We start from the raw sequence: 25,298 nt of genomic DNA, 5'->3' as shown, positions 1-25,298 counted from the left end.
ATAGTTTGCACTGAAAGCATGCATGCGTTTTTGGAGTCATAGAGCCCTCAGAGCTGCTTGTCTCTATCAGATTGGGCAAAAAAACTCTGCAATCGCCAAATCATGTGTAAATAAATACTGCCAGTATGTGTTTAAAAATGTATGTGGGTTTGAAATCTCTGCACATGTTGACTGGACTGCAACGAGTTCAGTCTTGCGAGTGTTTCTCACCTGTGTGGGTCTATCCTATGATCTGATGCGTCAGCTGGCCGGCCCAAGTCCAGGTGCTGCTCCAGAACCTGCTGGCGGAATTCAGACACCTGGTACTGACGATCCTCTTTCTCCTGCCGCAGCTTACGTTGCCGTGCCAACCACCTCTCCTCCTCATTGTTCCTCTGAGCAATCATTGAGGCCGAGAGCGCCGTCCCTACAGCGCTGGACCCCATGAAGAGGCCGTGGCCCGGGATTAGACCGGGGATGGGATGATGTGATTGGACCATTGAGGAGTGGAGTCCTGGCGGCACTGGTTTGGGAGCTGGAGGTGCAGGCTCTTTGGTTTTCTCTGTGAAGGGAGAAAGGTCAGTGTAAAAAAAACTATTTTTTTCATTTGACAATTATTTTCTCAATTCATGGATTATTCGTTTAGTCTGGAAAAAGTCTGACAGTGAATAATGTCCAATAACAAGACAATACAAGAGCACAAATTCTTCAAATTGCATGTTTGGTCTGCCCATTTTATCATTTTAAACTGAAATATTCAGTTTAAAATGATAGGAAAAAAAAGTGTAAGGAACCGCTGAATGTTTAGGCAAATATCTTAAGAAATTACTTAAACAATTAACTGATTATCATCAATTGTTGCAGATTTTAAAAAATAAATAAAATGTATTTGACACATTCTTAAATGGCCTCATTGTTTCAGCTCTTACTGAATATATATATATATATATATATATATATATATATATATATATAGTGTTTATAGGGACAAGTGTTTACAAGCAGTGGGATTATAGCTTAAAGAAGCCACAGAGGAAGCTTGGACACATACCAGCCCGATTAGGGGTGAGTCTCTCAGGCTTGGTTCTGTCCTCCTGCCCCCTCATGGCATGGAGCTCAGCCAGATAGTGGCTCTCCATGGCCTTGGATGCCTGCAGCTCCTTCTCCCTCAGTGCTCTCTCCTTCTGTCTCTCCAGCTCCTTCTCTCTTTCTCTCTCCCTCTCCCTTTCTCGTTCGCGCTCCCTCTCCCGTTCACGCTCTTTCTCCCTCTCCAGCTCCTTCTCCCGCTCTCTCTCCCTCTCCCGTTCTCTCTCCCGTTCTTTCTCCCTCTCGGCCTCGCGCTCTCTCTCTTTCTCGCGCTCACGTTCTCGTTCTCGCTCCCTCTCTCTATGTCGCAGCTCATCCTCCAGCTGAAGCCTAAAAAGCAAAAGGTGGACAGGGAGGTAGAAGTAGAAAAGAAAGTGTCAGTTAAATAAGAAAGAAATAATGGCACACTGCTGAGATCTACTGTATGCATGCACTTGTGAGTGTACGTATGCATGAATTAACTTTACCTCTCCGACTGCAGTGCTGACATTGAGGGGTGCGTGAAGTCTCCAGGGTAGCGGACCCCTTGTAGGTGCATGTGAACAGCAGAGGGATGGATGGGAGGTAAAGCTCCCCCTCCTGGCAGCTGATAGAAAGGTGACCTCAAAGCAGAGAGGCAGAACGGGTCGTCCATCCTGGGAGATAAGCGTTGCATTAAGAAATAGAAGAGGGAGAGAAAGAGAAGAGAATTCAGTCCATCCGTGTGACAGTGCAGCATTCACTTTCATTAACCAGTGCGCTTCCATCTCCCAAAGAAGCAACATGACAGGGTCTACCGTCTCTCAAGAAAGTAGCCGTATCTGTCAGCTAACCTCAATCACCACACAGCAGCAAGCGAGAGACGGCGTTGTGTGTTGATGCACAACTTGTGTGTGTGAGTGTGACTGCACATCCCCTCATTAAATCCATTACAGCGCAGTGTGTGATGGGTGCTGCAGTCCTCTGATCTTGCTGGGTTGACAGACCAGGGGCACGCTGCCTGTGTCATAGCCCAAAGCAAGCAGGGTCCTTCTCAACGCATGCACGAGTCCACAGGATCAAACTATGTTTTTTAAATTGCAATACATTTAAAATTAATGTATTTTTAACAAACATTGCACATAGATTTTTCTGCTGCTGATGTTTTCGCTGTATGATCACCAATACAGAACACTATAAATGACCTAACACAAAACTAATTTAAAATGTTCCTTATGAGAGAATGGATAATCCTCAGTAGTGTACAGGATCATATCTGAGATGTATAAACAGCTAAGGGATTATTTTATGGTCATTTCTCACAAAGCACGCATGAACAAGCTCCAGATATATAGAGTTAAGTGGCAAAACCAGCCATGGCTCTCTTTTAGATGTTCATATTTTATTCATAGGCATAACCGAGCTCGGCTAAAGACAAGGAAAATGGGTCTTGCTATTAACTGGCTTGGTTTAAGAAGCTTCAAAATAGATACAACTCCTTCATTAAGAAAGCCAATACAGAGTTTTGTTCATCTCAAAATAAAAAATTAGAAAAAGATTAGGTATCAGTAGACAAACTGTCAAATAAGTGTAGTGCTTCTCTGTAATTTAGCAAGCAATACCGCATCATTACAGCAGATATGAAGGTTGTAAATGACATAACTGCAGCTTTTGGCTATAAACAGTGATCTAGATGTATTTATAATCAAACTCTTAAAAGCATTTTGACACAGCTGACCAGGATATTTTTCAGCAGCAGCAGCTTGTCAGATGATAAAATATATAAAGCTGTAATTTAGAACTCCAGTGCATCTGATATGATAAACTCTGCTCTGATGTGTTGCAAAGAGGTACCCAAGTGTTCAGTGAAAGAACGTAGTGTTTTACATGATACTCTGTGCCATCTGTTCTGACAGACTTCCCTTCCTGTCCATGATGATACTTTGGGTTTGGTTATTTATATTCTGTTACTTTGCTTTTTGTTTACCTATAACCAGATTTCTTCAACTCTCTTACACTCAATTAAAAACCCTCCCCAGTTAAGTAAATACAGAAATAAAGAACATCAATGTTTTACCTCTGGGAACGTGAATTCAAGGTCAGCAATACACTAATGTGTTTACTGCTGAGTCTAAACATTACAATTGCTTAGTTCACTCATATGCACTGGTTTGCACAGCTTGCTCTCAGAGGGAATGGGTGCCAAGTCATCAAAACAAATGAACGGAGAGGCTTACCTGTATGGCGTGAAGGATGGGTGGGGCAGGTAGCTGGGATGGTAGTAGGCAGCTGCGGCAGCTGCAGTGGCGGGGTCCAGGCCCAAGGGCAAAGAGGGCATGCGGAGGGCGTCCTCAGTCGTGGCATAGGGCCGGAAACCACGGAGGTACTCTTCTGGTACATGACCAGGGGGCACTGCATTAGCCAACTGTCTGGGCAGACTGAAGGTAGGAGAGGCGGGAAGGGCCACAATAGAGAGAAGCCATGGTTAGTTTGAATTGTATGTGTCCACTGTTACACTTTGAGTTAATTGTTTCTCCGCACCAAAAAGACAATTGTTTGTCATTTGTTGCGAGTGCTTATTCCAACGAGTTTAATATCGCCGTGAAGTATTCATCATACACTTAGACGAGTGCTATAGAAACTTCCCTTTTAAATTCAAACATGTAAACTCCTCAAATCCAGAGACACAGGCAGAGCAGAGTGAGACTCACTTGAGAGGCTGGAACCGTGAATCCTGCATGACAGCGCCGGGGGTGAGACCAAAGGCATAGGGGTTTCCCAGGAGGTGGGCAGGGACTGAGGGACCACCCTTTTCCTGTGGGTGGTTCCCCTCTGCACCCAGACGTTCCCTGCTGGCCCCACGAGGCCCCGAGTCAGCCTGGAGAGAGATACAGAGAGAGAGTCTTAGTCATTGTTCATGAAGACCTGTGACCGTCACGGTTGTCAATGCTCATGGAGCCCGTCCTGTGAGGGGGGGGGAGACGGGGGAAGAATAGGACTGTATGATGCAGCACCCTTCCTCACTCTCTCTTCCTACCTCAGGCACTATTATTTACTTTCTCACATAACCACCTCCCTGTAAAAATAGATGTATCAACATTTCTCTGGGGGGAATATATGATAAAAAATGGTGAAGCAGGCAAAGAGTGGTAAAAGAAAAAAGAACAGCTTCACTGTTTTTCTCTAATTGTATACAAGAGATGTCATCTGTATGATTGATGAAGATGAGGTAATGGTAGATGTAGAACAGCAGTACTTCTAAAGAAATTATGACTTTGATCTTGGCTGTGTGTGTGTGTGTGTGTGTGTGTGTGTGTGTGTGTGTGTGTGTGTGTGTGTGTGTGTGTGTGTGTGTGTGTGTGTGTGTGTGTGTGCACATAACTTAAACACTAACATCTACAAGGAAGACAACAGAGTCAAAAAAGCAACATCACTCTGCCTCTGTTTCTCTTTCTTCTTTCTTCCCTTTCTCCTCCCTCTCTCCCTTTGGCAGCAAGCCTGGTCTCACTTATCCAATCCCACAACAAACACACAGACTCAGCAGGCACATACACCGTTTCAGAGCTCCAGAGACATCCTGCTGTGGGAGTGGGAGTGCATTTTCTGAAGTTTTGGTTTCCCTCTGCCTACAAATGCAATCGCAGAAAAGAGAAACTCACAACCCTTGTACGTTGAACAAGGGAACTATTTATGGAGGGATACACAGTCAAGGATGAATTTTTTCCAGGTATGATGGAATAGGTATCTCTTCTCCCACAAAACGGGAATTCAAGTTGAAGTTGGCAAGGGGTCAACTAGATAGGAAATAGGAAATATAGAGATGAAGACAAAGAAGAGGAGCATGAGGAGGAGGCAGTTCTTGCCCCACTAAATTAACCTCTGGGCTCCCTGGGATTAGAAGGAGACCTTACAGCAGCACTGTCCTCTCTCTTACTACTGACTCCGATAAAATAAATCCAATTTAGGGAGCCATTACCTCCATGTCGTGCTCTGCAGTCACTGACCCAGGATGACACTGATGCGCTAACATCCAATCTTAAACGCCTCTAATGTTTAGACTCCCCACATCCCCCTCTGTTTCTTAGAGGCCCCCACGTTGCAGTAGTTTAATGTTACGGTTTTCTCCTTGTTGTTTTTTTGCGCTTCACTAAACAGTAAGGCACTCCACTCCCCCAGACCTATTGTCCCCGTAAATCCCCTACACCACTTCCATCCTTTCAAAGCTTTATGAGCACAGGGAGAAGGTGGACCTTCCCTCCCAATCAGCAGCCGACTGGAAAAGAGGTTTATATATATGTCAAAAGAAGTCAATATCAGATTGTGGCTTGGGAGCAGCAACATTTCGGCCTCTCTGTTTGCTCCTTCTTTTACCAAAAAGTCTGTTTCTCTTTATCTGCCTAGTTGTTCAACTCTACCAAAAGCGGGTGGGTGGCTGTCGTGGTAGGTAAGCAGACAAACGAATATTCAAATTTTTTATCTTGACGAACATGAACTTGAATATTAAGTCATGTGCACATGAACTGTGTGTATATTTCCAATAATTCCCATCCTGCGCATCAAAAAGATGTGCTGCTTTCAACATGCCATATGTACACCACTAATCAGGCTGTTTTATCGGAAAGAGACCAAATTTAAGAAAAGAAAATTAATGTTATAGTCAAACCAAACAACAATCCACTGACCACTTTTGATTGCAAATCAACACGAGAACTTTATTAGCTAATAAAATCATGCATGGTCTATTTATAATCTATTCATAGGAGTTGTTGACGATCTGGTATTTATCTGGTGACTAGAAGATTGGTATGAATCAAATGTGGGTTGAACCTGCATCATCAAAGATCTTGTGTGTGATAAGGGCATGGTTTTATAATCATGGCTATGACTCAATAACTGTTACTTGGTGCAATTGCCAGACACAAATTATCGGAAAAATTGTTCACTTTAAACAAATTTCACAGAAATCCCATCATAAGAGGATCAAACAACGGTGCCAGTAAAACAACAAAGCATGGTGGTGCTGATGCTGTTTGGCAACTGACTGGCTTCTACCTCCTGCTTTTACAATTAATATTGTCACTGAAAAACTTCTTCTTCTTATATCTGATACGATCAACAAAAAACGAATGTAGAAACCTGTTTGTAGATGAGAATGTGTACATGTGGCTGTCAGGCTGTAAGCACATCTTTGTTGCCGGAGCTTAGTGCCTGTTTGTGTGTGTCTACTCTGTGCATGTGTGTGTGTGGATGCACGCCTGTAGAAAAACATGCAAAGGTGTGGGTGAAACAGGTCAGCACCTTGAAAAAGCACATACACCACAAAGATACAACCTTCCAACCCCATTAGAGAGGACCCTTAGTCACTCAGGCACCTACACATCCAACCAGCCATTTTGACCTTTCACCACCTGCCAAAAAACAGCCTACTATATAACACACACTATTCACCAGCACCATGCCATATACGAAGCACAGAGCACAAATACAAGCACTCAGACTCAAAGACACATCCATTAACAGCCATCTTCCTCTGTGTGAGCCAGGCCCCTGTAACCCCCACTGAGGGTGGGAGACCCTGCGCATTGTAGAGCGCTCGTTTACGCCTCTCAGATGGAGCCATGAATCCAAATTGCCAATTAAAAAGCAATTACAGGCAGCAGCGGGAGCAGACTCCTGCAGTCATTAAAGCAAAATGCCAACGCACCAAGCCCTCCCTCCTTTGCTGCCCCCCCTCCCCCGAAAGACAGACTTGTATCTCCGCCTGAGAGACACCAATCAGCCCTTCTAGCACACAAGAAAGCAGGACACACACAAATGTGAACACAGCAACAAACAAGCTTTTCTTGTGCGCTTCACAGGGCATCCAGAGACTTCTGCTTCTGTATGCAACTATTTTCCCAGCATTTCTCCTTTCTCTATCAGCATCCATTGAAAACCATGGTCCTGGCCTAACGGTATCATGCCCAAAGGAAAAATGAATAATGACAGTAGACAGAAAGGGAAAAAATAGCTAAAGGGCAAAGGGGGAAAGTGCCAAAGGGTAGACCTTTCTTCCTTGATGCGTCCTTCCTGATCAGTGATTAGCAATGGAAGCAGAGCTCCAGACAGTATCATCTTTGTTTAAGAGACATTTTGATGGCATGTATGTATGAATGTGTGTGGCCTATACGACCCCGAGGCTCTTTGTGACTAGAGTTATATGTGCTCGCTGAAGCGGCACCGCAGATATAGGGGAGATGCTATGACGCCAGCTTTAGTGACGCGTCCCCGCTGCTGCCCCCCCTCCCACCGACCTCTACCCCCTCATCCCAACCTCTTGTCCACATCACCTCCCTTAACCTCCTCATTCTTTGGATGGGTGACCCCGCGCTGCTGGAGGCACCACAAGGCCAGTGACATGACCTTTTCAATTTGAGCTTGACCTCTAAACCACCGTGCAAAAGCAAACAAACACACGAACGGAGGGTGCTTCGGTCTCTTTATTTCTTTTTCTGCTCTTTTTAAACTTGCTAAGCTGAAGGAATGGCAAAAAGGGTGACATCATTCGGAGAGCTACCCTGTCTCTCCAGCCCCTCCCAGCTCTGGTTGACCCTTGAACTGCGGAAAGGGTCATTTGGTAAAAGGGTCAGGGGGGTTGTCCGGGAGAGAGGACAATAGTCTGAATGCTACCACACATAGCTGGCTGGCTGACCTCCTCACTCACCCCTTGCTATCCCCCTTCTTTCTGTCTCCGGGGGAACTGTCAAAGTATCTCGGAGAGCTTCCGCGTGTTGCCAAGTGCTGTTCGTAACTGTGCGCTTGGCCTCGAAAATTAGCCCTGAGCTGAGATAAGAAGGCTTAAAGCAAGGCCATAATCCATAATCCACTCCTTATCAAAGCAAGCAGCTCTCCCTCTCTCTCTCCCTATTTCTCTCTCGCCCCCACTACGTAACAGAGAGCGGGCGTCAGGGTGACGAGGCAGAGGATGCACTTGACTGCTTGGGTGAAGCTGGAGATGGGGATGGGGAGGGGGGGGAGACTCAGGAGGGGCTAGGCCAAGGGCGAGAGGGCTAAGTGGGAGGGGGGTTGGGGGGGGCACAGATGTTAGCTGCCGTTGAGGCTGTTACCTCGCCGTCCCAGTGGCAGCTGGCATTGTGTAACGCATGGAGCCATTGGTGGGGGAGTTGACAGGGTGGTGAGGGGAGGTTTTGAGGGAAGCAGACATTCACAGACCTGCCAGCTATGTCACATGTACATATGTCAAATACGTACTGCCACATAATGGGCTACAGGCAATCTACAAGATCCATTAATACCTCGAGAGCCTGACTGTGTGCATGCTTGTGAGGGCAAGCAAGCTGCAGAATGACAACATTTCTGAGACCTGTGAAAGAGCAACTGAAAGAAAAAAAGGTTAGAAAGAGAAAAGAAGAGAGCAGGCTGAAGGTCTGTGTGATGGGTGTCTGAATGGGGTTTTTACCTGGCGTCCCTCGCTCCTCCAGAGGCCGTTGCTAGTCTTTGTTGGAGCAATGGTGACTACAGGTGGAGTGTTTGGCACGCTGTGGCCCGATGGGGGAACCAGGACAGGCCCTGGACCGAGGGGACCCCTCTTGGGTGTACTGACTGGAGAGCTGTGGTTGGTGGCTGGGGAGGACACTGGAGAGGACTCGGCGCTGATGGAGGACGCAGCTGGAGAAAGACAGAGAAAGATGACATGAGCACAGCGGAAGAAAGAACATAAGACAAGCTCATAGTGTGTCTATTGCTCTGTTAATAGAAAAGGCCAACGTAACATCAGTGTGATCCGGTAGCTCCTTTACTCGGGATTAAAAAGAGGTCGCAGAACAAAAATGGCAACAAATAACGTGCACACACACACACACACACAGAGAGGGCCAGATGGATGGCCCAAGGCCCCTATTATGAAGTGACAGTGATCAGGATGAGCAGCCCTGTGAGAGCCACACAGCCTTGACATGCAGGACACACACACACACACACACAAACAAACACCACAAGAAACACCCTGCTTGGTAGTGAACAGTCATACTGAATGTATATACAGTCAGTGGCTCTTGCAGCCACACACAAAACTCCCCCCTTCATGGCGCACACACACACACACAGCAGGTGGTGAAGAGCTGGCCCAATGAGCTTCTCTGCTGCGCTGTAGCTGTACCACATTAACAAAGCCCTCCAGGGAAACCCTGTAGCGCAGGGTCACGGTCTGGTCACATGCCTTGCTTTCCACATCTCTCTCTCTCTCTCTCTCTCTCTCTCTCTCTCTCTCTCTCTCTCTCTCTCTCTCTCTCTCTCTCTCTCTCTCTCTCTCTCTCTCTCTCTCTCTCTCTCTCTCTCTCTCTCTCTCTCTCTCTCTCTCTCTCTCTCTCTCTCTCTCTCTCTCTCTCTCTCTCTCTCTCTCTCTCTCTCTCTCTCCCTCCCTCTCATCACTGCGATTTCCAGCTTACAGCTTTACCTTCCCACCCCGTAAAGGCTTCAATCCTGTTCTTCTCAACTGTGTCCACTGTCTCTTCCATTAATTGTTTTTTAAATTCTTCTGTCTTCCCTTTTTCCCCCTCTATTTGTCCTGTGTATTGTCTCTACGTTTCCCCTCTCCTTCACCCAGCCTCCGCCTCTTCTTACAGTAGTGTGCTGTAGGCTTGCTCCGCTCAGTGAGTGAGCGCAGCATTACACAGTCAAACTGGGTCACAACCCTCTCAATGGGACACACACTTCGGCGCAGCAGCAAGGACAGCAGGAGATGTGCTCTTATGTGCGTGCATGTGCAGGTAGTGTGCTTTTGTGCATAAACGGGCTCACATGCAACCACAGCAGCTGAAACCTCGGGCCAGTTTCAGGTCTACTTCCTCTCCAATTTATCACCCTCAGAACAAAAACCACAGAACTCTTACCCAAACGCAATTTCTTTCCTGCTTTGGTTTCCGTGGCAACATAACCTAACAGACAACGTCATCCTCCTGTGGAGGTGCAGTCAGGATATTGACTGATTTTAAACACCTCATTCTACCTAATAACACTAAATAATGGAAAGAATCAATAATGGCACAGGGGAGGGGGGGACCTGGTGATGATACATGTGAGGTGAGACATGATAATGAAAAATTATAAGAGGTGGAAAAAAAAAACAGCAAGTGAGAGTGCAAAAAAGGTGCAAGGTGAGGAGAGAGACGGAGAGGAGGGGTAAGCAGAGAGATAAGGGGTGCAGATGGGTGAGTGGGTGGCGGGCACAGGGTGGGGGATATTGAGGGGGAGGCCTATCTTGTCTGCACAATGGCAATTAGTGGCCTAATCCTCCCCCTCACCTCGGAGAGCCATTACTCTCCCATGCAAGACTAGGCCAATCAATAGCAGCCCACTCAGCCTGGGGAATGGAGCTACACTTAATACAGCTCTAGTGTCACAGCCTATTCACTCACAACACACACACACACACACACACACACACACACACACACACACACACACACACACACACACACACACACACACACACACACACACACACACACACACACACACACACACACACACACACACACACACACACACACACACACACACACACCATGTGTACACCAGGTTGGGGGAACAAATAAGGCTGGAGGGAGGGAAGACGCAGAAAGGAGAGGACTGCTAAGCAACAGCCCTCTACTCCATCTATTCCCCCCCCCCACACACACACACACACACACACACACTCTTCCCATCTCCTCCTCTTCCTCCTCCTTTTCCATGTAGAGGCAAAGCAGACTGGAGGAGAGGCTGGGCAGACTAAATAATTAAGAGCAGGAAGAGAAGCAGGTGAGGGGAAGAAGGAAATAAAAGAGACAAGGGCCATCTACCAAAAGCTTCATTCTCCTCTTGCAGCTTGCAGGATCTGTGGTCACATCTAAACATCCTTCCTTGCCACGTATACACACACACACACACACACGCAAAATACAAACAGCTATTATTTCTCTATCATCCCCTCCTCCTCCTCCTCCTCCTCTCTAACAACACCCAACGCAACCACCACCCACCTACCACCTCTTCCTACACGCTAATTCCTTTTCCTTCTGTTCTTCAAACACAGTGCCTTCCAACCAGACGTAGATCTGTCAGACTCAACACACAATTTTCATGAACACATTTACCATACTTTCTGCCAGTGAGGGCTCATGGGAAATGCCTGAGAGAGTGGTTACGTGTTCGCATGTGTGCATCTAAGAATGTTCCCATTTATATTCCTGTTTAAAGCATAAAAAGTCATGTGTGTCCATAAGCCTCCATCCCTACCTCTCCAAGATTTCCTTTTCAAAAAACCCTATATGTATATTCACCAGTCACCCCTCCCTCACAATGAGGTGCCATCTGATAGGAGAAAATTCATAGATGAGGCAATTGGCACAAAGCTAGTGTCATTTCTGCCATATGCTCCTCCCTTTTCCATCTATACAGAGAGAAGATGGCCATACATGCTGGTCCTGTAGGGAGCTAGAGGAGGCAGAGAATGAGGAAGAGGAGTGAGGCACAGCATTCGTCCCCAGAGTCTAAAATAGGCTCATCAGCTCTCAACCTGCACTTCATTAGCTGTACTGATTGTCCCTTTCTTGGTGTGTATGGGTGTGTGTGTTTGTGTGTGTAGTGTGGTGATGGGGTCGGGTGGGGGGGGACGCAATGAGAGAGCGAGAAAGAGAGAGAAAGACAGAAGAGGAAAAGAAAGAAGGAGAGCAAGAAAAGAGAGAAAGAAAGCAAGCGCTGTCTCAGTCCCAAGCTGTGTGTGATTAATGTGAAGCTCCTTTCTCTATCGCCTCCTCTATTACCAGTCCCACTCTCCCAGACTGCCTCCACACTTGACCGCTCAAGCTGAGCCACACATGCGCACACACACAAACACACACACAAACACACTCACACTCACAAAATATACAACAAGCAAGCAGCAACAAACAAACAAAAACCAGGCAGTGGTCAGAAGGCTGTGGTCAAGTGTCCCTGCATAGACGGCGCCTTTTCGTTCGGCCACTGACCCGATCAAAAAGCCAGCTTGGCTCTTCAGCGGGCTATTTCACTCAATGGGGGGGATTCACAGCTATAGCAGTGAATCCCACTGGATCACTAAGCCGTGATAGCTAGACTACACTACACAAAATGTTTTAGTGTTGCCAAATGGCCCCTACCAATCTTCTGCCGCCACCACCAAAACAGCAGAGCATAGCCAGCCCCAGCCGCGCCAGGCAGAAGGTGCTCTCCTCCACCCGCCAACACACCCCCAGTCCTCCACCCGCCTCCCTCCCAGCATGCATTACAACAACATCAGCACTTAATTAAACAGTCCATTTCACACCTGGTGTGCATAGCGGTGCCCAGCCAACCCTGCATCCATATGCCATCCCACCAGCAGCACAAGCCTCAACACGTGCACTCTTGCACACACACAAACATCCCCACACTTACAGACACACAATAACCACTGATGCACACAAACACCACACACACCTGCTACTACAGTCTTGGCCATGCACTGACAACACAACACAAAGCCTGTAATCTGCATCAGGGAGTGGGGGGAGGGGAGAAGCACACTGTGTGTGTTGCTGTGCCAGCGATGGAAAGAAAGACGGTACAAGATGGCGGATGAAAAAAAAAAAAAAGAGGAGCAATCCTCTGTGCCTTCTGCTGACTGTACAAACTGTATATTATGCTTAAATGCCGCTTTGCTACTGAACAGAGTCATGTGAGGTGTAAGGTTGCTGTGTATGGAAAGGAGAGAGAGCGAGAGGAAAAAAAACAAATGAGCTTGTTTGTGAGTGTTTCAGGGACAGTCACAGCCTGAGGGGGTTTGCCTTCAAGAAACACACACACATACACACACACACACACACACACTCACACACACACACACACACACACACACACACACACACACACACACACACACACACACACACACACACACACACACACACACACACACACACACACACACACACACACACACTCACACACACACACACAGGCCCCCGGCAGGCTCCAGATGGAGAGGTCAGAGACACACTGCCCCGATGTCCCAGCATGCTCTGGGCTCCCAGAAAAAAGGGAAGCCTCCGGCCACACGCATACACATACATGTACAGAAACTGACGAACACCACAGGTTCTAACAAATCTACTAATTACTTCCAATTCCTCTTTTTCTCAGCCAATTCAGTCCATCTATCTTGTACACCTCTTTTCTCCTTCACTTCATTCTCTCTCCAGGCAGTGTACCCCGGTTGGTCTGAACACAGTAATGACGTTCTGGTGGTGTGTATGTGTCTAGAGTGTGCAAGAAGAAACAACTGAGAGGATTAATCCCAGGTCTGCCTAATTAATCAGATATCAGCAGGCCTGCCTTTTTGAGGCAGTGTGTTATCTGTGTGTGTGTGTGTGTGTGTGTTGTGTGTTTGCGCACACATGCAAGTGTGTACATGGGATGAGTCCTTTACACTGCTCTGATACTCATTATCCATCACCTCCCCTCTTCAGCGCAGAGCTATTCATTATACTAGCCACAGACAAGTGACAATGTATGTGTGTGTGTGTGTGTGTGTGTGTGTGTGTGTGTGTGTGTGTGTGTGTGTGTGTGTGTGTGTGTGTGTGTGTGTGTGTGTGAACAGAAGCCGTGCTCAGGGTCTTAAATCAGTTCAGCAGACGATGGCAGTGATACTAGTACTCAAACCTAACTAATTCCTCTAGGCCTTAGGACACTGAGTCATGGCACCTCATATATACTGCCCTACTCACCTCAAAGCATGAACCAGAGGGTGAGAGAGAGAGAGAGAGAGAGAGAGAGAAAAAGAGGTTGAGTCAAAGTAGCTAATGAAAGGACAGCAGGCTGAAGCATGCTAAGAAATCACAAGGCTTACACAGTGGCAAAGACAACTGTTTGCATGTGTGGGGGTGTTTGGGTGTGTGTGTGTGTGTGTGTGTGTGTGTGTGTGTGTGTGTGTGTGTGTGTGTGTGTGTGTGTGTGTGCGTTGCCTATAAATACAGGCTCTGCAGACAGAGAGGTGACTGGAGCTCCAGGGGCTACATGCCTCTGCCCACCCTGGAGCCGGTACTCCTAACACAGGCAGAGCTGCCCCTTATGTCTGACGGCTGAGTCACCCACACATCGCCTACACCAGCCAGGAAGCACCGTCAGCAGGCTTCAAAAATAATAAAGGGGCTTTTTTTTCTGCTTTTAATAAAAAGGTGGCACAGATTAATCAGACAGGATCTGGTGTCTGTTTGTATGACAAAGACACAGACAGAAAGCCCTCTGCCTTGGACGGATGTAAATTACAAATAGAACAGCACATTTATTCTCACCTCGTACCACAATAAAAAATAAAAAAGGTATTAAAAAAAACACGACTAAGAGAACGCAATCCTTGTGTTCTCCGCCTGCAACTGACACACAAAGGGATGAGCAAGAAAGATAAGAAGGAAAAAAAAAAATCCAATAAAAAAGGTGAGTCCACAAAACAAAATGAAAAGACTGGATTGAACACTGGAAGTGGACTTTTCTGTTTGAGAGAAACAGGGTGAGAAAGTAAATAAGGCTGCCATGTCGGGTTGAGGGAGTGAAGAGAGATGAAGGGGAGAAGGATTGAGAGGGAGGTGAGGAGAGGTTGGGACCGAGTTCTTTCTCTCTCTCTGTTGGTAATAAATCATTTGCAGGGTTCTGGGTCCCAGGCAGCAGTGGGCTGGGGAGCAAGGTGTCCAGGGACGGCCAGAAAGGAGGGGACCATCTGATTTAAGAGCCAGAGCAAGGGTGGACAGCTGGGGTAGCTGGGCCTCTCCGGAGCCAAGGCATGGAGCCACACATACATATGCAAACACACACACACACACACACACACACACACAGTACACACCCTCAATAAACTTCTAACCGAGGCTCTCCTGCGTGGATTCTGCTTTGTACTTACGCACATGAGTTTGCATGTGCATGAGTTTTAGAGGCCGGTTTTGCATTTACCAAATACACAGGAAAAAAAGAAGAAACCACAAACCCACAAACCATCACTGAGCACAAAACACATTTTCAAGGATCTTTGAACAAAAGAGCCTCCAAGGTAAAGTTCAAAATGTCTGAAATATATGCTCGTTTGAGTTCATATTCATACAAGCTAGGGCTGTGGTGATTCATCTACGTAATCACTTCCATTGATTCTAAAAATATGTCGATTGATTTGCATAACGCACGTCGCCACATGGATTTTCAAATTTTTGCACCGCTGTCGTTATGGTAATGTACGTTACGCCATGCATCATCTAACGCGGTTATTCGACAATTATATGTTTACTTAAACCGCCCTGTAGGAGTGAGAAAAGGACTAAAACAATAACGAGACAGCAGTCGGTAACGTTAGTTTTTAAATGATTTATTTTGGCCCACACTGATGCAAAAATAAATGTGCCAGTGATTATCTTAGCTGCATATTACTCCTGTGATGTCATAACCATTTTGAGTTTAAAGTCACGTACTTCAGTAAAAAAAAAAACAATACTGGGAAAGTAAAAATACAGGGACAAGGTAGCTATTACAAACAGTAAGTATCTCAATCAATGAGTGACAGCAATCTTTTTGAATTTGAGGTTTGATATTTTATCTTGTTACATTTGTTTGTTTTTAAGAGAAGATGATAGAATAAAATATTGAAATATTAAGTATTTATTTGGGGTACATTTAGTGTTATGGTATTCAGGAATCATAATTAATCTTAAGCATAATTAATAAATTAGCCGTTAGACAATTCAACTAATTGGAAAAAGAATCGTTAGGTGCAGCCCTAATACAACCCCAGAATAAAGCGCTGTGAGTTGGGAATTCTATAGCATGTTTCACGTGTGTGTGTGTGTGTGTGTGTGTGTGTGTGTGTGTGTGTGTGTGTGTGTGTGTGTGTGTGTGTGTGTGTGTGTCTGTAGACACTGACAAGGAGAAATTATAACACCATCATACACACATTGACAAGCACACACAAGCATTCACACGCAGCACATTAAGTGGGTCAGCTAGAGTGGCTCCTCTTCGTCCCAATATCTCCAGAGACACCAACTAATTCAATCCTGTGTGGATATCATCCCGTTGCTATTAGCAGTTCTGCACTCAGCTACGCAGAGCGGCCATGGAACAAGCTAGGGTCAGGGACTGGATGTAACAATACATTTAGCTCTTATCATGGTTAGAGATATTATCACAATATATTTTCAGCAAAAGTTTTTGTAGTCATAGATTTGGACTTAAAACATATTGAGAAATATAAACACAAACCGCAAACCACAATGTGGAAGTTCATTCTGGAAACTGGTTAGATGAAAACGTAACGTTAATTCCATCACCGAATGAGCTTGCACAGTAGAAGCCACAACAGAGAACACAAGTATGATTATATATATATATATATATATATTCACACCAAACAAATATTAAACATTTTCTTCATTAATTATACAGCCAAAAACTGCCATACAGCAGACTTAAACTTGACAGTTCCCTGAATATCAGCTCTCTGTACCAGGCTATGTGGCTTTACCTCGAGGTTCTTCAGCCTGTTTTGCCAGTTTACGGAGGGCTGCGGCGAATCCGGAGTGAGCAGACTGGGTAGCGGGGCTTCCATTGGCTACGATGGAGCCGTTGAGAGGCGACGGGGTGAGGGGGCTGACCGTCGCCGTGGTACGGGTCGCCGTGGAGATCATTCCTAACGATGGTGACTTTGGCTCATGGCTCATGCCTACAAATAGACAAAAGAGAGGAGAATGGGAAAGTATTTATAAATCGGTACTGCATTCAAGAAGAACCAACAAACACTTGAGTCACAAGGACCTGAGTCTTTATAAATACCTTCAGTCCTACATACAAAACGCATTTATGGTATATATATTGCGAGAAATATGCAAAAAAAACAAGTGAGGCACATAGCCGTTTCCCTGGACACAGAGACAGAGTGTGGTGCTGGGTGTCTGTTTGTGACAGCTGGGGCAGAGGGGCTTTGGTTGTATGGCTTAGGGTCAGAGGTGAGAGGTTAGGAGGACAGGTCACCCTTTCTGTGCTCAAAGAGCTCCAGTCTGGCTGTGTGTCTGCCAGAGGTCCATGGTCATGGAGTTTACACAAAACCTCTACTGAGCATGCTCCAACACCACCAGAGGGACTTTATTTCTTAGTTGCAGTGTATCGTAGTACCGTAGATGTTAACAAATTCAGCGTTATCTCATCCAGTGCCCACCCTGTTGAAATGTAACAAATTAGCAACTCATTGACTCTCTCACACAACTAACATTTAAAAAAAAAAAAGCGTCCTATTCGGTTTCGTGTGATCCAATTAATGCTGCCAGGGAGGTGCTACTAAATCCCTTCTCTAACAGGAAGTTTTGAGAATACTGTAAGAGGAAATAAACTGTGATGTTTGAAATACTGCCAACTGCTAAATTTAGTCAGTGAGTTTTGAATGAATCTTTGGATCTCTTGAATGAATCTTTGGATCTCCGCAGAGAGTATAACATAAAACTTTCAATTCAACCCCCAAAAAATTAAAGTTAATGCAACATTGTGAAGAGATGAAGTCTTCACTCAACAGCAGCAGTAAACAGGGTGATTTTTATGTGTCATGTCTCTTTCTAGCCTCATATTTATAAGAGCTCTGTGGTGGTTGGAGGGGGGAGACAGGGTGTGGAGGGTTGAGACGGCTGTCCCTTTCCTTCCTGTGTGTGTTTGTGTGTTGAAAGGTGACACCATGTTGACAGCCCCTTGGTCAGTAGAATACCTAAATGCCAGAACGGCCTGTGATAGCCCTCTATGCTCGTACACACACACACACACACACACACACACACACACACACACACACACACACACACACACACACACACACACACACACACACACACACACACACACACACACACACACACACACACACACACACACACACACACACACACACACAGGGTGGCTCAGAGGACAGCGTAAACTCAGACAAGTTTGTGTGTGTATGTCACACTAACTCACACTATCGGGATTGTTCAGTATCCTCCTCAAATCCACATTCAGAGACTTCCAGCTAAACAACTTCTAAGACAGAGACATGTTAACTGAAATGAAAGCTGCTTACTAACAGTATATCAATAGCACAATTAAATAAGTAGGAGTTATATCTGGGTTTACACCAGAGGCTGAGAGGGCTATAAAAAGATCATGTTCCCTCCTGAGAGGAGAGCAGAGGCACAGCACCCTCCGTGTGTGTGTGTGTGTGTGTGTGTGTGAGTGTGTGTGTGTGTGAGTGCGTGTGTGTGAGTGCGTGTGTATGTGTCGACACACAGAGCGGCGAGTCAGGCATGAGAGAGTGAACATTCCCAACACCTCTTGAGCTGTCCTGCCTGTAACCTCCCAGTTACCCAGTGCACTCAATGTGAACCCAGCACACAATTAATATGGGATCAACAATGACTACTGTCTGAACAACGCACACTACGCCATTCAGAGACAAGCACGCACACGCACACACACACACACACACACACACACACCCCACACACACACCCCACACCCACACACACACACACACACACACACAACACTGCCCAGTCTAGTAACGTGACTTTGTCAAGACATTAGCGTGCTGCTCCTCCCTCCCTCTCTAGAGAAAGTCAGAGAGGGGGGGAGTCAAAGATGTACACAAGAAACTTTCTGCAGAACCTAACACACTATAGATACAGAGCACACCGTACTTCTGCCTGTATCGACCACGCACATAAAACCATGACGCACACATGCGACCAACACAGTGAAAGCAGCGACAACAATAGCCTGACAAATACACACACACAGGAGCACATATCCGGAGGTCTGGCAGCAGTTCATGACCCCCCCCCCCCCCCCCCCCCCCCTCCCTCATAGATTAAGAGCGTGGCTGAAGCTCCTTACTGCACAAAGGAATGGAGCCGCCTGGATCCCCCATGGCTGCATCTTCACGTTGAGCCCGGAACAGCGCATACCGGCAGCCACCGACGGGACACACACCATCTTCCTGCTCCCCTCTCTCTCTCTCGCTCTCCGTCTATCTCTCTCCTCTCACCCGTCCACCCTCTCTGCCTCCCTGCCCGGCCGCCTTCCTGTCTCTCGCGCAGACGCTCACAAAGACCGTTTAGAGCTTATCTAACAAAGCAACACACCACACACGCTGCCTATCTCTCTCCCCTCCTTGCTCTTGCTCTCTCTCTCTCTCTCGCGCTCTCTAAGTGAGAAAACAGAAATTCTTAGCCTAGCAGCTGCTGCGATGTCACATGACCTCACCCAGCCCCCCATCCCTCCCCTCCAGCCCTCCCTTCTCACACTCTCCCTCACTCCTCCCCTCTCAACCTATAATTCCTCAGCCATTTGTAGATAACAGACACAGGCATGCATGCCCTGCCAAGGCGAGCTGGAGGAGGGGGAGGGGAGAGGAGAGGAGAGGAGAGGAGAGAAGCTGAGGAGGAGGAGAGTGCTCAGCCGGTCATAACATCTGACCCCATTGCTGGGGAGTGACAAGCAGTGTATAGATGTGTGCATGTATATAGATGGATGGGGGGGTAAATATGAGAGGTGCACTTTCCTTCTTGAGACACAAAAAGAAAGAGAGAAGGAAAGAGAAACAGGACAAGTCCTGGCCTGTGTCAAACCTGACGGTATTAAAGAGAAAAACCTTTTGTGTTAGAATATCTTACTCAATTAAATTTGCTTTATTGGCATAAATGTTCTGTAACAACTGAAAACGCTCATCGTGAAAATTGGAGTGTAAGAAAGAAATCCAAGACCTTTACCATTTCATATAAACAAGGAAGTCGACAAGGAATACCAAAGAAACGTGCATCACACACAGCACACGGGCTACAAGCAGACAAATGCACTATAATAACGAGGAGTTCTTATCAGGGTGGAGGAGAGCAATGCGTAATAGATGTCGGTGGTGGAGGAGCTAGGAAAAGGGTAAATGCGTGGGTTTGACTTCCCCTCTGTCCGTCCTGCTGTCATTGCAGGGGTGTGAATGAGTCGTTTCTTTAGTCATTTCCTCCTTCCGTCACTCGCTTCTTCTCTCGCAACAGCGAGGGAGCAAGAGCAATGATGGAGAGAGATTATGAGCTACACGGTGGCCAGCATTGTGCCGAAGGCCACCTCTCGACAAAGCTTCTTTCTGTTCCTCAGGACTCCCCTGAGAAAGCACAGGACCGCCACACTCTCTTCTATCTTTGTACACTTTTCCACCCCTTTCCTGTCTGGCATCACAAGGATCACCCTGAGAGTGGTTTTTTTTTTGGCTGTCTACGTCAATGAAGCTTGTATGAGGCAACCCCAGCATCGATCCCATATCATGGCAGGGGCTGAGGGGGTTGCAGGTGCCTTCATAGCTTTCCCTTTTCTGCCTCTAATGTCTTATGAATTGAAGTGAGCCTGCCTTCACGTCTTTACAGCACTCAGTTACAAGTTACACACTTCCTCAGTATTTCAGGCAGTCCCTGGCTCTACATTCCTCAAACATCCAGCAGATGGCATTGTCTCCCAGTTCATCAGAGGGCACCCTCTGAAGATGAAACGGCATATGCCACACTCATTTAATCCAGTGATACACCAAAGAAAAGGAGATTTTAAATGATATTATGGATTATTAAAATGACAAAGGCTGCATCCACTTCCACGCTGTACAACCCTAATGCAAAGATCTTAAGAGACCTTTAGGCACTGTGGCAAAAATTTTAATTTTTTTTTTTTTTTTTTTTTTTGCTGACAACCCCAAAGGGTTAAAGGAGTCGGTTATACGCCAAGCTTCCTGATGCAATTAACCCTTTGAATGCTGTTACGCCCTAAGGGAAAACAAAACAAAGCCCTGAAAGAAGAGGAATGTAGATTACAACAAACCACACACAAACATTATCCCGCCCATTCACACACACACACACACACACAGAGAGAGACACACACAGCAGCAGATTGACTGCTAAATGGCATACAGTAAACACACAGTTTTAACACCCCGCTGGGAGCAAAGCCGATCACTAACTCCTATAGTCAAACAAACACACTCACAGACACACTGTTTCACCCTTTTGCTGTTTGGAATGCATCTCTCTCTCTCTCTCTCTCCCTCTCTCTCTCTCTCTCCCTCCCTCCTCTCTCTCTCTCTCTCTCTCTCTCTCTCCCTCCCTCTCTCTCTCCCTCTCTCTCTCTCTTAGACAGTCATGTAAAGTTAATCCTCTTGGCTCCTGTTTGCCCCGGCCAATGGGGAGATAATGCAGTGGCAGCTCTAGCTTGCGGTTAATCTTTAACCGGGATGGGATTTGTCTATCAGCTCGTTAAAACTCGCCGAGAAGTGCTGCTGGCCCGTCTATCTGATACAGCCACCTACCTGGCTTGGTCGAGTCCAGTGCAGCATGAACTGGAGCCGTACCGCCTACACTGTGTTCTCACGCTCTTACTTCACTGGGGCGGCAGATGATGACCCTTTTCTAGAGGCTGGGTAAAGCACATTTAAGGTATGCCACAATATTGCAGTGCTGCTTAGGAACTGAGCCAAACCGGTCAGTGTCTGCCCTCAAATGAGCACTAAATGTGTCAGCGTTATAAACTGGCCGGCTCAACGTGTGTGGTCAGGCAGGCAAGTAAAGCAACATTTCTAAATGTCTTGCTGTGCTCAGCTTTGAATTCTTTTGTAACTCCTGTGTAACATAGCTTCTGTGGTTTGGTGTTTTGTTCCACTCCTACATTCCTGTTCTTACTTTCCTCCAAATAGCAGCACCCTAGCCGTTTCCTGATTATCGTCTTCCTTGCTGTACTATCAGAAGCTGCATTTGCCAAAACAAATCGAACTTTTACCACTGCTTCACGTTAAACAGTTATCACCAGAAACCTAGGAGAAAGCGATTAATGTGAAGCAGCCACAGGAAGTTAAGCCCATTGTTGTTGTGATGAGTAAACCACTGATAACTGAAATTAACCTACACAGTGGAATGAGGACATTTCTTTGTGCTTTTTCAGCCAGGCGTATGGTTTTAAACACTGCAGCCAGGAATAGTAAACAAGATGTGGAGTGAACTGGTGAAGAGCTGCAGGCAACATACGTTTACTGCAGTTTGTAGACCAGCAAGCCTCCACATCATCAAGATAAGCAACACTTTTTACCATGCCATCTTGTCGAAGATAAGAGGAAACCCCCTCAGATCATGAACTATGATCACAGTTGCTCGTGATAGCAGAGCGCAGGTTTTTTAAAAATGGAGGCATGACTCACTGGGAAAGCGTATACTTCAACCAGAGGACACAGGTTCAAACATCCAGCCTGCTGAAATGACCTGCTGTAAGTAGCTCAGCACAGACACAGAGGGGATTTTGAGTCGGCTTTATGAGTACATGTCATCATGAACGGTTGACTGACTGAATACGTGCCAACAGGGCGGTCAAAAGGATGGGAGGAAGGTATGTTAGAAGTTCAGCGTGAGCAGACTTCTACTAAAGACAGAGATTAAAGAAGGTGGGCGCTTAAAATACCAGAGATGCTGCAATGTTGTTGAAACCAACCTAGCAAAACAGGATGTAACATGGGCATTATAGCCATAACCACAGCCACATCAGGGGAGTGTTTTGACCTAAAGTGAGCTTAAAAAAATGACACCTACTGACAGAGTGACAGCAGGAAACATTCATCTGTGGCAGCCAAACTCAACAAGTAAGTGCTATACTGTTTATTAATATGACTCAGGTACTTTACCCGTAGCAGCCGTTGAGGTTTTGATAAAAGAACAAAAGAGAATCTTCAAGCTGGACAGGCAGGCATTCCAAAAAGCGAACAGGAGAGCAGGAACCAACCCTCAAGAGCGTCCGTAAATGTTCATTCACACTAATACTATGGTCATGTGCCTTGAAAACACACAAACTTGCAAATGTGCACGCGCACACGCACACACACACACACACACACACACCAGGATAAACCTGCTCTGGTAGTTCCAGGTTTGTTTGACTTCTGAGATGAGATGGCAAACTAGCCTCGGGCACTGTAGAACGGATGTGTATGTGTGAGTGTGTGTGCGAGTGTTAGCACACCTTTTTGAGTGCATGTCTGTGCGCATGCGTGCCATCTCTTTCACTCCACACCAAAGAGAAATCCTAATATCAGAGAAATCCTGAAACGGCAGCACAGTGGCTACAGAGCAGCCGAATCAAAGGCAACGATTCCACTGGTAAATGAGAGAGAAAAGAAGAAAGGAGGGAAAAGAAAAGGGAAACAAGAGATGGGGGGGGGGGGGGGGGAGAGAGGGGGAGAGAGAGAGAGAGAGAGATATCAATCAAGAAGCCAAAAGGGAGCCAGCGAGTATTGCCTGTGTCTGAGCTGTCATTATACAGCAGGCCTCCATTATGTAGCTACAGCAGAGAACAGAGTACATCTCCTTCTGACCTGGCTCACCGTCACGGTCTTCAACACACACACACACACACACGCACACACAAACACACCTCTGTGCAAATAGCAAAGGGAGCAGTCTTCCTGTATTTTACCTTGTGTGGCTTTAAATGATACAGCTGTGTATGTGGGCGCACACCTTATTATTCATTCCTCACCTCTTACTTCTCCTCTCCCCCCCAAACCCAGAGATTTCAAAAGGGCCAGCCAGCATCTCTCTCCCTCTCCTCGCCTTCCTCTCTTTTATTATCCAACACACACAGACACAGAGAAGCAGATTGTGTCTTGAGGGTAGGCACGAGCTGGGATGATTTTCTCCCTCTCTCCTCCTCCCTGCATCCGACTCACCCACCCCAACAGCGCCATTTCCTCTGTCTGTTAATTACATAGCGGCTGTGGTAGGGGTTGCTAGGGTTGTGCGTGTGTGTGTGTGTGTATATGTATGCGTGTGTGCGCTCGCACGCATATCATCTGGGGAGAGTGTGGCTGTGTTCTCTGAGACACCAGCGTGGGCGTATGACAGAACAGTCTGGTTAAGCTTCACGGTGCTGCTTAGAGAGTGTGAACACACGCACACACACACACACACACACACACACACACACACACACACACACACACACACACACACACACACACACACACACACACACACACACACACACACACACACACACACACACACACACACACACACACACACACGCACACGCACACGCACACACACAAGCCCTCTGTCTGTGTCTCTGGCTCTTTGTGGTCTGTGCTCCAGGAGTCAAGCTGCTGTCTGTGTGGCTGTGCCCTCTGTAGCCTCTCGCTGAGGGGGGACACAGTCTTGTCTCTCCCCTGATGAGAGGGCCAGCTTCAGCCCTAGCCCAGCTGTTTTGACTGAGAGAGAAGGTAGGGAGTCAGCTCTGACTCACTATCATCATCATCACCGGGTCCTGTCGACTGTCTGTTTTAATCAACCTCACCTGCTACAGAGATGGGAGGAAGGTGGCAGTGTGTGGCTCTTCCCAGCAGGGCAGGGAGATACGACAGATGTTGCAGAATTCTCGCATGAACTCGTAGCGCAAATAGAAGCAAAGACGAACAAAGAAGGATCCGCCATGGAGCTTTTCACGGGTTGCTGTACCTGTGATGCCGTTTGGTGCAGACAGCCCACACAGAGGATAAATTGCATTGTTCTGTACTGTAAAGCTCTTAGAGCCTGGGGACATCATTGCATGCAACATATTTCAGTTATCATCATCTTTCAACTGTCTCTCTGTGTGTCTCTCTCTCCTCAGGAGATGAGCACTGTTTTTGCCAGCTCCCCTACATGTACCCCTCACTTCATCCTCTGTTCAACCTCTCTCTCCCCCCTCCATCCTCTCTTTCTCTCTGTGATGTACTCTGCTGGGTTGTGGTTGCCTAATTAGCACTCCAAGTGCTCTGCATGGGCCCTGACTCCCAAGCGGCTCCACACACACGCACACGCACACGCACACACACACACACACACACACACACACACACACACACACACACACACACACACACACACACACACACACACACACACACACACACACACACACACACACACACACAGAGAGAGAGCAGCAACTTGACTTTCCGTAGCAGGGTCTGGTTGCTGAGAGTTGCCCTGTTGTAATCTTGTAATTGGTATAATTAGTGTGTGTTCCTGCTTGTACATGTATGTGTACGTCTGAATGTGTGGATGTTGTATGGACTGATGAGTGAACCCATTGCCTCCAGGCGAGCGGAAGACAACCCGCCGTCACCATGGACACAAGTCTCAGCGAATAGCCACAACGACAAGGTTTCTGTTGGC

The 25,298-nt window shown here is 46.7% G+C and overlaps 1 protein-coding gene across 5 annotated transcripts in view; it reads right to left on the bottom strand.

The window, feature by feature from the left end:
* The window catches only part of gse1b (Gse1 coiled-coil protein b), a 115,283-nt gene that overhangs the window by 9,112 nt on the left and 80,873 nt on the right, over positions 1-25,298 (bottom strand). For 4 of the 5 annotated variants that reach the window (XM_054611059.1, XM_054611068.1, XM_054611051.1 and 1 more), the window contains exons 2-8: positions 16,568-16,765; positions 8,483-8,691; positions 3,735-3,901; positions 3,261-3,461; positions 1,533-1,700; positions 1,031-1,395; positions 211-541 (exon numbers count right to left, since the gene is read on the bottom strand). In XM_054611059.1, coding sequence (XP_054467034.1) covers positions 211-541; positions 1,031-1,395; positions 1,533-1,700; positions 3,261-3,461; positions 3,735-3,901; positions 8,483-8,691; positions 16,568-16,763 — 1,637 coding nt within the window. In that variant the 5' untranslated portion in view covers positions 16,764-16,765. Of the gene's footprint in view, positions 1-210; positions 542-1,030; positions 1,396-1,532; positions 1,701-3,260; positions 3,462-3,734; positions 3,902-8,482; positions 8,692-16,567; positions 16,766-18,954; positions 19,155-25,298 lie in introns of those variants that run through there. The other variant, XM_054611043.1, reaches the window with a different exon arrangement.

This window comes from Anoplopoma fimbria, chromosome 2 (assembly GCF_027596085.1).
Source record: "Anoplopoma fimbria isolate UVic2021 breed Golden Eagle Sablefish chromosome 2, Afim_UVic_2022, whole genome shotgun sequence".
NCBI lineage: Eukaryota > Metazoa > Chordata > Actinopteri > Perciformes > Anoplopomatidae > Anoplopoma > Anoplopoma fimbria.
Note: the sequence above shows the minus strand (reverse complement) of the source record. Positions and strands in the feature narration are given on the sequence as shown.